Source organism: Pteropus medius, unplaced genomic scaffold (assembly GCF_902729225.1).
Source record: "Pteropus medius unplaced genomic scaffold, Ma_sr-lr_union100, whole genome shotgun sequence".
Classification (NCBI taxonomy): domain Eukaryota; kingdom Metazoa; phylum Chordata; class Mammalia; order Chiroptera; family Pteropodidae; genus Pteropus; species Pteropus medius.
Window position 1 is genome coordinate 17,692,293 of NW_024344378.1, and position 12,981 is coordinate 17,705,273.

The window sequence follows — 12,981 nt, forward strand, 5'->3', positions numbered from 1 at the left end:
TGCTGCGATGGAGGGGGATGGAGTGAGGAACATGCCCAAAATAGCTGTCAGAGCTACCTTGACCTCAAGGCAGGAGAGCAGGTGGTCCTAGGCTTATAAGCAGGCCTATTCTGTGTTGACAGTGTAAGCAGCCTCTCCCCAGTGAACACAAGCATTTTGGCTTTAGGAGGCATAATACTGAGGTATTACTGTCTAAGGCAGGAATCAATAGACTATGATGTGTTTTTTTATGGCCAAGCTAAGCATGTTTTTATACTTTTTAAAGGATTGTTAAAAAAAAAAAAAAGAAAAGAAAGAAAGAAAAGGAATCGGATATGTTACAGAGGCAGACCTATGTGGTCCACAAAGCCTAAAATATTTACTACCTTGTCCTTTCTAGGAAAAATTTGTCTTAGATCTTTGGTCCTTATTATTTTTAGCCCCAAAGCCAGCTTTCCTTCTGGGTCCGTCCCACAGATTTTATGCATTTTTCTTTGAGTTTTCCATGGAATCAAAGTCACATAGCATGTTTCATCAACCAAATTAGAAAGGCCACCAGGATCAGACAAAAGATCCTCTTCTCATTCTCCATGAAAGCAAACTAAGCAAAGAATGTTGGCCCACTTCTCCACAGCCACTGCAGGAAAATCACATCCATGCCGCCTGCAGAACCAGGAGGGAGAAATATTGACAGAAGTCTTCCTCAAAAAAGGGTGATTGTAGCTAGACAATGACTTCCTCAGATTCAAGATACAAGAAAGGAAACAGTGTAGAAGTTCTCTAGAACTGATTGTGTTGGCAAATATGTTTTATTTTTTCCTAGTGAATTAATATGTAGAAAGAGAAGTGGAGGAAGGAAGGAGAAGTTCACTTACCTCTTGGTAAATGGTGGGGCCAATGAATGTCTGTATGTCCATATTCGTTTGTTTCCTCTTGGAAATTGTTTTGATGGGTATATCTCTTATTCTTAAGCCATGATTGTTGTCTTAACACAAGGTTTCTAATCTTTTCCTGAAGCCCAAAGATGATCTATATCCTTTGCTTCACCCAACTGTGCACTGCTGGACTCCAACAAGTGACCTATACGTTGGCTGTGAAGAGGGTCATCTTTTATTGATTAATGGAGAAAGCCTGAAGGCAACTGTGCTTAATAAGGTAGAAGGCCAAACACCACTAGGTGAGAAATGGCTTTGCTTTATATTCCCAGAAGTATAGCCATTGGTGACAGTTTTGCACTTGAAGATAGATGTTTTGTTTCCTATTTTCTCTTTCTTAAAGACATCTTTGATTCCTTCTTCTCCTTTATCCTGTAGTTAGTTGCCAAGTCTTGTTCCTTCTAGCTAGCTAATGTTTATTAAATGTAATATGTTCTAGGCATTGTGCAATTACTCTATAATGCAGATTTCATATAATCTTCAAAACAGCTTTACAAGGAGGTACATTTTTATCTCCAGGATATAGATGAGTAAATAGAGGCATTGAGGGGTTAACAAACATCCCAAATTCACATAACTAGTAAACTGTGGAGCTGCTATCTGAATCCAGGCAATAAGACTTCCGAGTCCAAGTTCTTAGCTACTATGCTACATCCTTTCCTGTACATACGTCTGTTCTGTTTAATAAACTAATCATATTCTTTCCTGCCCTCTACCCTTCTCAACCCTTTTAACCATAATGGTCTTCTCTTTTAAGTCCAACTGCCATCTTGAAAATTACCTTTATGTTGAGTGGTTAGAATTTGTAAGAGAACCTGATCTAGTCTCTTCAGATCTGGTGTCTATTCCTGGTCCTATCAGCTCTGGCCAGAGTTGGGCCTCGGTCACAGAAGGTGCTAGGTGTAGATCCTTTGAGAAGGAAACATTGCCAGGATAAGCTCCCCAAACCTGCCCAATGCGCTCTCCCTTCCAGTTGCTCTTCTTATTTCACACCTTGATTTTTGCGGCAACCTTAGGACTGATTTCATTGACCTTAATCTACAACTGACCCAAACCAGGCAGCTCGTTGCTGTCAAACAGCCCTTCTTGAAGACCATTTTCAACATGAAACTCAAGGACTGCTCCTCCTTGACTTTTAAGCCCTCTAATCTGATCCTTCGCCATTAGTATTAGTTGCTTCTACTCTCTAGTAGGAGTTTTCTGTCTAGCCAGTCAGTTCTTCCCATCGTTTCGCAGACATGCCTCTTAGCCTATTGCCTTGCCATTTTGCTCTCTGAATTCTCCAGTTCCCAGCTCAGACACCACCTCCTACAGCAGTGTCCCTCATCTATGCCCTCTCCCATTCCCCGACTCACACTTCACTGGTAAAACAGAGACCACTGGGTTTAACTTTCCTCCCCATCCCTTCTCTCTTCCTTTTACTCTCACCTGTACCCCTCAGGCTTGGTTCGCTCTCTAGTCTCGCATCCACAGTATCAGCCCACAGATCTCTGAAAAGTGAGCCTCTTTTCTGGTCTGCCTTTCCAGTGTCATCTTTTCTCACTTGAGCCATTTATCTATCTATCTATCTATCTATCTATCTATCTATCTATCTATCTATTTATTTTTTTTAGGCGAGGCAACCCTTGGTTGACCTCACAGATTGCAAGGGCCTTGTCAATTTATAATCCTTTACTTTTTAGGCCTACAGCACCTGATCTTCCTATGTGGTCTCCCATCCAAGTACTAACCAAGCCCAGCCCTGCTTAGCTTCCAAGATCAGATGGGCTTGGGCTTGTTCAGGGTAGCATGGCTATATACTCCCACTTGAGCCTTTTAGAAGTTTTCATCTTTCCTGTGCTCTCCCCAGCTTCTGCCTGCTGGCATTTACAGTTACCTTTGTCTAGGATGTCTTCCTCTCCTTTGTCTACCTGGTGAAATTGCCTGCTGTGGAGCCTTCCTCGTCCTCACCCCAACCGTCATTGTACCATTAAGTGCCCCTGTCTGGGGTTCCTTCAGACTCTGCTTTGTGAAAGCTTCATCCTGTGCTATTACAATGCTCCATGTGCATGTCTGTCTTTCCCACTAGTCATCAACTCTTTGATGTCAGTAACTGTGTTTTTACTCATCTTTAGGTTCCAAAATTTAATCCCAGAAATTGCTACAGAGTAAATTAGCACCAAAATGTGTTTGTAAAATTAATTATAAAACAATGTTTCTTGTTTCCAAATTCCTATCACACTTGTAGCATATTATAGACAACTTAGGACTTAATCATGTACAGTCTCATACTGCTCACTGTTTCCTTTCTGGATAGTATTTCTAATAATTTTCATGGCATATTATGCATGTTTTCAAATAGGTATTGTTTAGCCTCTGTCATGTGAAAGGCACTAAGCAAAGTGCTTCAGAGTTGACATAGGTGGCAAATATATAATCTCATTATCTCTACCCTCAAGGGATTTATATTCTATTAAAGAGAATAAGACAAGCAGCCAGTTAATTATAACCAGATAGATTAGGATGATTTCACTAAGGGAGAACTTCACGAAGTGCCATGGGAATTCAGAAAAGGGAACAGGCCAAGTTAAGTCTTCGTTGTTCTTAAGTCATTTTGAAGGTGGCATTTGAAATGGCCCCTGAAGGGTGGGGTCACAGGCAGAGATAAGGGTAGGTGGACTTTTTGGCAATGGTATCTGTCTAGACAAAAAACATGGGGAAGGTGGAGACGCAAGAAGTGGTCCAGTTTGTCTGGAACATCAAGTTTTACACAGGGATAGTGGGGAACAAAGGGACATCGATGCTATATCTGACCTTGTATGTCTAGCTAAGGTGTTTATACTTATTTCAGCTGACTATAGGCAGATATCAAAAATTCCTGAATGGAATCATGCTTGAGGAGATTAATTTAGCCATTATTCAGAGAAGGGCAGCCCTAGAAGCATGTGGCTATAAGCAGCAGGCACCTAGACTACCCGGGAGTCATAAGAAGCTGAACTCTAGTGGCAGCTGGATTGGGAAAGAAGGGACTGCTGAGAGGTGAATCGTCCCTGAAGGAAAGGACAGTATGCGTCTTAGCATCTGGCAAAATGCCAAGCACATAATATGCAGTAAATAAGTAATTTGATGGATGCTAACTGAGCTTTTGACCTTGTAATCTTCGTGGTTTATCTATATAACAGGTAATATGCTTTTGTTTTTTTCCACCGAGGACGATATATTTTTTTTATTGAGGTATAGTTAACCTATAAGATTATATTAGTTTCAACTATACAACATTCAAGGACAATATTTTATCAATAACAAATGCTCTTTTTACTTTTATCCACTGAGCTTTATTTACTAAGGTATAAATTTACATACTATAAAATGTACAAGTCCTAAGTACAGCTTGATGATAATGATATAGTTTTTTTTTTTTTCCACTGGCCTCTTAAAGTCTCTGACAATACTTCTCTAAAAAAGAAAATACATCTACTAAATAATTCTACAGTGTTATAGTTACATAGATCCGATATTACTAACCTTAAAAAACTTGTGTGATTTACATCAATAATTATTGCTAAGCAGCTTTATTATTCATTGTGTGGGAGGCATCATAGCACATATTCTAATGTGAAGTTGATTTTAGGAAAAAAAGATTACAAAGAGATAAATAGTCCTAGGAAAGCAAATGAGATTAATTACTTTGTATTGTACTTTTAGTTATGTGTCACCCATTTTCCCTTGTTTTTCTTTTCCAAAAGATGGAAGACATTTTTTCAGTCCAGTCACCTTGGCATATCAGAAGGGAGGCGTGCTTGCTTCTGGAATTGTAATGCATTTTTTTCTTCAAAATTAATTGCTCTCAAGAAAATATATGGGGTGGCTCCATAGCGTAGTGGTTAGCACGTCTGCTTTACACACAGCAGGTCCTGGGTTCACGCCTCAGGTGGAGCCACGCACCATACCTTGGGAGCCCAGGTCCCGGAGGAGTGCCAGACTCAGGGCAGGGGAGGGGGGCCACGAGCATGTGGGAGGAGACGCCCCACCTTCAGAGATCCAGTCCTTAGGGGGAAATGGCAACATCCATGGGTCAGCAGTGGAAGATGGAGGGGGCGGAATTAAAGAGGGGGAAAAAAAAGAAAATATACATTTTCCATTTGCTTCCATTTACTACCATGAGCCATAATTTGGGATGTCAGATTCTGTCAGATTATTAAAATTGTTTCCTTTTAGGATGCTATTATAAAACTTATTATGAATTTCAAATATATACAAAAGTAGGATCAACAATATAATGAACTACCATACATCTATCCCCCCAAAACATCTAATATTTGTCACCCAATCCCATGACTGTTTGTGCACTTAATGTATTAGGTTGCCAGATACAAATGGAACCTTTTTTCTAACCTTCAGCTTAGCCTCTTTCATGTGCCCATTTAGCTTACCTGTATCGTATTGTTATTGTCCGTCTTGGAATTAGTATTATCAACCTTCATTTACTTGGTGCTTATTTTGTGCCAGGTACCATGCTAAGTGCTTTACTTGCATTATTTTATTGCTCCTCACAATAATCCTATCAAGCAGAAACTACCTAGTTCACTCAGCATCAGTACATATGAAGAGTGGTTACAGCATGTTACTTTCCCATGCTGCAGTAATCCATGCTAAGGTTTGGAGCCAACCTACACTAAAATCTCAGGTCTACTGGTAGCTTCTCGAAACTACTGTTAGCTTTGTCTCTTCTGTTGCCACAGATCACATCTCTAGGACCCTGAGGGCAGTTAGGCAATGATGTTGGGGTTAGAGATGTAGCTCCACAAATCAGAAGCCATCTGGAGCTCATAGACCTACACTCAGCTTGTAATCCCCTACTCCTAACCTTGCAATGGACTTCTCCAACCTCCCATATTTAGTCTGTACTTGTGGCCTTTTATGACTCTTGTCCTTCTTACGGCCATCCTTGGTGGTTTTTTAAACATAATTTAAAGGAATAATTGGAGCATCTGCTCTGATGAGGCATAGAGAATGATGATAAGCTTAGAGAAACCACCTTGCATTCCCCCACCCCCCCCACCCCCACCCCTGCTGCCAGGTTACAAGTGTCTGAACTCAGTCATCTCATAAATCCCTACTCTTAGTTATAATGGGGTCTAATCTAAAAATGATGGATGAATTTGCCCAAAGCCTCTTCACTATTGTAGAAGTAACTCAGATTCATCTTAAAAGTAGTTATCTTGAATCTATTTACAATCAACCAACCAAGCAACTCATTTTTATTGTATACTTGCCATGTTTCTAGCACTGTGAGAGAAACTAGAAAAAATATAAAGGAAACAGCACACTCTCTACCTTTGGGTCATTTAGGGAGATAAGAAATGCACATAACAATGATTAAAGAACATATATTAAGACCAGTGTCCTTAGAAGTAAGGAGGCTGCTATATATACAAGCCACACAATAAACTCTACCTCATTTGCCCCACTTCCTGTATAATAAAGAATGTGTTAAGAAGGTAGATGCTAGAGAAGCTCAAAGAAAGGAGAGGTCAGTAAAATTTTAGATAATTGAAAAATATGTAACAAAAGGGATAAAATTGAAACTTGACCAGGAAACGTGGTTAAAAGTTACCTAAATAAAGATAACTAGACAGAGCATTCCAGAAAATGTAAATATAGATGACGATTAAAAAAATAAACAACAGGTGGTAATCAATAAGTCTTAGTTGTCCGATGAGGAAAGTATATTATGCATTGACTGAGAATGATTTTCTGCACTTACCTCATTGTTTTTGGTCTCCAGGATGGCTTCGTGTATTCTTTTATTATTAAAGATTTGTGTTACACAGTAGAGGATTTTCTTCACCTTGAAGAGCCTGTGGAATATTTGATGTTTTCTCCCAGTTACAAAATATTACTAATCAAAACAGAAAAGGTATGCTAGATGGTACTTTCTTAATATGAAATTTTCAGATATTATCATCATCATTGCATGACAGAAACGAAGGGCAGAGTATGCTTCATAATGAAACTCAACTAGTCAGGGCTATTTAAGTTGCAAATGAAGAATAAAACAATTTAAAAGGACTTAATAACAAGAGATTTTTGTTTGTTTTTGTACACATAACTGAAAGGTCAAGGAGTTGATCTGAATCCACAAGCTCCCATAATGCCACTGGCCTTGTTTTTCTACTATTTATTGGCTCTGTTTTCTCTCTGCTGCCTCTTTTTCTATGCAAACTCTCCCCTATTATGTCAAGAGAGCCTCCTGTAACTCTAGTTTCTATTTCTATCTTCTTAGTGACTCCGGGGGAAAGATATCAGATGGAAAATATTTCTTGGAATCTAGACACATCACTAATTCCAAATGGATTCTAAGCTCTGATTGGCCAAGCCTAAGTCACATGCCTACCCATGGACTCTGAGTAGAGTCAACCTACCCAAACATGGACTGAGACTGGGGCCATGAGTGGTTCTCTAAGGAAAATATGGATTCTGTAGGAGAAGAAGAGAGGGGAATAAATGCAGGATAAAACCAAATGTTCACCTCAATTATACTGTTAGAAAGACTCCTAATTCATGGAGGCCTTCAAAGGTCAGGATTAGCAGCAGTTTATATTGTTAGGCAAAAATTTTAGATGAATTACAAATAAAGTTCAAAGATTTTTCTGCCTAAAAGAAATTAAATTTCAATATGATAAGACTTTAGTTTCTGGTAATTACCATGAGTAAAAACAACTGTGCTAACTATGTTTCAAAAAATTACAAGTAGATGACAAACTTGAAATATCTAGAACAGGAAACAAACAAACAAAAAAAAGATAACAGAAGAGAGAAAAACCCAAATAGAATATCTAAAAAAGAAAAATATACTAACAAAGTGAAAATTAAACAAATATGTTTGACAGTAGGTTGGACACAAAGAAAGAATTAATGAACTGGAAGACAGATCAGAAGTTATACAGAATGTAGCCCAGAGCCACAAAAGGGTAGGAAATACAGAAGGGAGAGTATGAGACATGAATGATACAGTGAAAAGCTATAACATATGTTTGATTGAAATCCCAGAGAGGAGAGCGAGTGAGGCAGAGGCAGTATTTAAAGAGATATTTTTTAGAACTGATTAAAGACATGAATTTATAGATTCGAGAGGCCCAGTGAATCAGAAGCAGAATACATAAAAAGATATCCACACTTAACAAAGTAAAATTGTTGAAAACCAAAGATAAAGAGAAAATCTTGAAAGCAGTCAAATTGAAAAACAGATTATTTCAAAGGAATTTCAATTAGACTAACAGCTGATTCTCTGTGGCAATATTGTAAGTAAGACATAGTGAATATTTCTTTCATGTAGTGCAAAGGTCAGCAAACTATGGCCAAATCTCTCAGTAGAATGTAAGCTCCATGAGGTCAGGGACTTTTTGTCTCTTTTGTCCTCTGATGTACCTACAGCATTCAGAGCAGTGTCTGGCACAGTGTATCCACTTCATATTTATTGAAATAATGAATGAAAGGTGAAATAAGTAAATATCTACCAGATTTTAGACTCTACAGAGTTGTATTTTTATATAAATAAGAACAAAAATATTCATGTTTAACTCAAGTAAACTTGAAGAACTTGTGATTAGGAGAAAGCGGACTTATTATTTCTAGTTAAGTGACCATGCCATATTACCGTTATTTGGCAGAGATACATAACTTACAGGACAGATTTTTTTTTTGAGTGAATCTGGGAGCTGAGAATGGTAAGTCATAAAGTGACAGCTTTTGGCACACCTCCACAATTTCCACAAAGACATATTAAAAGTGTTCATTAGTGTCCACCATGATCTGGTATGTGATAGGATTTAGTTAATCTTAACAATTTTTCTGGTTTTCCACATCTTCTAAATTTCCTACATCAATAGACATTATTTTTAAAGTCAGAAAAAAGTTTTTGTTACATTTTATGACTTAAAAAACAAATGCCCGGAATTAGAGAAAAGAGGAAAGTCCTATTTATTGATTATTTTAAATTATCAATGAATCAGTGAATCAATAAACAAATTAAGCATTTAGAGTTTAAGTTCCTCAAGGTCAGGGCCTGAGCTGATTTCTAATATTCAATTACCTGCCTCTACACAGTGCCTTGCTCACAGTAGGCCTCTAATAAATACTTGTTGAACGGCCCACATGACAATTGTATTAATTTTCTTTCTTTTGGGGGGACATATTTAACAGGGATCTGTTTATATTTATACTTTTGGTGAGAAGCCAACCTTGGATAACATCCTAGAGGCTTGTGATGGGAAATTTCAGGCAATTGACTTTATTACACCTGGAAATGAATACTGCATGGTAAGGCATATTTTATTTTTTCAAAGTAGGATTTAAAGATGAGATTTTGGAAGTTCATGTGCAACCTAATGCAAATAAGAGACAGAGGGTATTCTTGAAGATGTGGTAGAAATGCTAACCATTTTCATCCTCAAATCTACTCCCCAGTTAGAATGACATCATCATACTGGGACTCCATAATATTAAGTGTCTGCAAATGGCCAAACAATTGAAATTTTAGGAGCTATCCTGTTTGTATTCACTGTACAAACTTCCCAAGCCAGACCTTTAAACACATTCATTGCTAATGAGTCATCGACTCACAGACTATTAGCATTTACCCTCTTTCAGAGTGATGTAGCCCCATCCGAGGATGGAAATGAAATAGCTGCCATGCACAAAACATGAATTCTGCTTAGAAAAAAAAACCCACCCTCCACATTTAGAAAAGAAACTTTTTTTTTCCCGGGTATTTAACTGTTTATCTCAAGAAACATGTTTTGCTTTTCATATGATTTATCAACAAACCCATTAAGGAGTTCTAGCAAATAAAAAAATACATAAGACGATGGAATAAGTAACACTTGAGGTTTCTTCCAATCTTGAGATTCTGACTATGTGATTTTTCTTCCAGATGCTCTCTGATAAAAATTATGTCTATTCTTATAGTTATTTTAGCTCAATTAAAAATTCCATACAGTATTTTCATGTTTAGGATTTAGATACCTGATACACATTTTCATGTTACCCACTCCATTTTTGGTTTTTTTTTTTTTGTATTCAAAAAAGCAGAATTTAAATTGTACCATGCTGCAGTTACTTTAAGCTGCTTTCAGTCTTGATCCTGTGAAACAGTAAAAATTATTTGTAAAAATGAACATCATGAACTTCAGGTTTCCAGTCCAGCGTGTGAGAAGACTTACAACAAGAAAAAAAACAAACAAATTTAAAAGCAACAATTCTTCTTAGATCCATCAGAGAATTAAGGTCACAAGGAAAAACCACTAACCCCAAAATTATAGAGATAGACAGACAGTTGCAGAGAATCACAGCTTGTGGAGTGGATGCCCAGATGTAGAAACCACCACTGGATCCATGAATTATTAATGAGCCAATAAACAAACCAATTAAGCATCTAGATTTTAAGTTCCTCAAGGTCAGGGCCTGAATCGATCTCTAGTATTCCATCACCTGTGTCTACACAGTGCCTTGCTCACAGTAGGCATTTAATAAGTATTTGTTGAACTGCCTACACAATAATTATATTAATTTTATAATCCAGGGGCATTACAACTGAAAAATCTGCACATCTCAGACCAAATTTAAGATGTCTCATGGAAAATCCAAAGACAACAGGGGAGGAAAAAAACAAGGACACCAGAGGAAGCAACCAACATGTCCTTCATTAGGAGAATGGATAAACGAACCATAGTTCATCCATGCAATAGATATTATTCAACACGAGAAAGAAATGAGCTATTAAGCCATGAAAAGACATAGAGGAACCTTAAATGTATTGTGCTAAGTGAAAGAAGGCAATCAGAGAAGGCCATGTGATTCCCTCTATATTACATTCTGGAAAAGGCAAAACTATGGAGACAGTAAAAAGATCAGTGGTTGCCAGGAGTTTGGTAAGGAGAGGAGGTTAGGGAGAGATGAAGAGGTGGAACAGAGATTTTCAGGACAGTGAAACTATTTTGTATGATACCGTGATGGTAAATAATGTCATGATACATTTATAATACAAAGCGTGAACTATAATGTAAAATATGGGCTTTAGTCAACAATAATGTATCAATATTGGCCCATCAGTTGTAACAAATGTGCCAGGCTAATTCAAAATGTCAGTAATAGGGAAATTCTATGTATGTGGAGGGGGAAGGTAACTTACTTTCTGCTCAAATTTTCTATAATCCTAAAACTGTTTTAAAAAACAAAGTCTATTAATTAAAAGAACAATGTATAATATTCTATTTTTAGGTTCATTCAGTAGACAATAATCCCATTGAATTTCCAAGTGACTTTTATCTCAATTATATTACACAGAAAAATTCTCTCACTTTTTAAATCCTAATTAGTTATTATGTTACTTAAATTGTATTAAAGACAATAGTTAATATTTGTTCAAATCAGAAGTATTGATGTTGAGATTGTGAAATTATAATCCACATAAATAAAATGAAATTTTATACTAAATTATCAGAGTGATTGACATATTGAAAAGGTATTTAGAACATGCCTCTGTAACAGAGTCTTGTTTTCCATTTAGAGTTATATTTTTTCTTTTCTTTTACAGACACTCACACATTCAGGGGAAATTTGTGTTTGGTGTCTAGAGGATGGTGCTTGTGTCAGCAGGATTTATCTAAATACCCTAGTAAGTGTGCCTTATAAATGGATTTTTAAAAATATATATTGATTTCTAATCTACTTTTTCATATTCACATGTGAACAGTCTGTGGCAGTACTTGTTACCAGATGTCCTGTTGCATTTTTACCTTATATATTTAGAGTAATTCCTGTGTATAAAATTTATTCCACAGCCCAAAGAGTGCAACATAAGGTATTATACTGGTGTATAAGAAAGGGCAGGTTTTCTGTGTTGGTAGTTATTTCTGAAATCCTAGTGGTGTATCTTTCATTCATGCTATAAGTTCATTGTGGATCGGTAGTGCTCTACTCCAGACAGTCTCTCAGAGAGCCAGGCTGGTGGAAGCCCCACCAACTAATTGCTCCTCAGGGCCATGGTATGGGAAGGGGGTGCTAGGGGGTCTTGAATTAACAATTAAGTGCTTCTACTCAGAAATGAACCATCCCTTGGCCATAGCTAGTTAAATGGCCCCATCTGACCTCAAGCGGATCAGTTAGAAATGAAGGAAAATTGCCATTTTAACCAGCTTAAGACAAAAAAATTAAAAAGTGTGAATTATGGGTTTAATAAACTATAAAGTATAAAACTTGTTAGGCCTCAGGTGTGGCTTGATCCAGCAACTCAAATGATTACCAAGGATCTTGTTTGTCTGTCTGTATACTATGCCTTTAGTTTCATTTTAGGCTTCATTTAGTGTTATCCAGATGCCACAGGTGCCAACCTCATATCAAACCATCAAGAAAGAAAGTCTCTTGCAGTGGGAGGAGGAAGAGAAAAGAAGTTTCTCCTATTTAGAAGCTTAGTAAATATCTTCTAATGTCTTAATTACATCCCTGAACTAATCACTGTGGACAGGGGGATGAGAAATGTTAATTTGCCGTAAGTTCAGCCCTAGACATGGGAGTCAGATCTATTCCACTCCATCCTGAACGTAGGAGAGAGGTGATTTCTCAATGGATATTCAAGAAATTTTCTAGAAGGAGGATGGGTATATGAATGCTGGGTGGTAAACCACAATTTCTCACAACACCCGCCATAAGATGATAACTGTTATTTCTTCCATGTTCACAGTGCATTTCACATAGAAGGATATTTTTAAAAATAGAAGGACAAGAAACAGTGGTAATGCTATTTTTTTTTTCTTAAATTATCAGCATTTGCTGTATTACACAGTTCTAGATGAGATAGGGATTTGGGTAGTACATAGGGAAGTTATAACCCTTTTTTAAAATAAATTTAAAATCTCAATGATAAAACAAGATGAAGCATCATGCCGCACATAAGAAGATTACAAAATGCAAAAGATACATAATTCAGTGGGATAAATAAAACATACCCCAAAAGGTTAAGATAAAAATTCTTACCCGAAAGACTGTGAAATATGAGTAGACTATATGTGACTAAGGCTATATGAAT

At 37.2% G+C, this 12,981-nt stretch overlaps 1 protein-coding gene and 1 pseudogene across 3 annotated transcripts in view; one reads left to right on the plus strand and one right to left on the minus strand.

Annotated features, from left to right (window-relative positions):
* Positions 1 to 12,981, plus strand: part of CFAP43 (cilia and flagella associated protein 43) — an 86,462-nt gene that overhangs the window by 24,803 nt on the left and 48,678 nt on the right. For all 3 annotated transcript variants that reach the window (XM_039871272.1, XM_039871273.1, XM_039871271.1), the window contains 5 exons: positions 997 to 1,156; positions 4,640 to 4,707; positions 6,682 to 6,813; positions 9,099 to 9,215; positions 11,491 to 11,571. In XM_039871272.1, coding sequence (XP_039727206.1) covers positions 997 to 1,156; positions 4,640 to 4,707; positions 6,682 to 6,813; positions 9,099 to 9,215; positions 11,491 to 11,571 — 558 coding nt within the window. The remainder of the gene's footprint in view (positions 1 to 996; positions 1,157 to 4,639; positions 4,708 to 6,681; positions 6,814 to 9,098; positions 9,216 to 11,490; positions 11,572 to 12,981) is intronic.
* LOC120609870 (uncharacterized) lies at positions 2,596 to 2,714 on the minus strand (annotated as a pseudogene).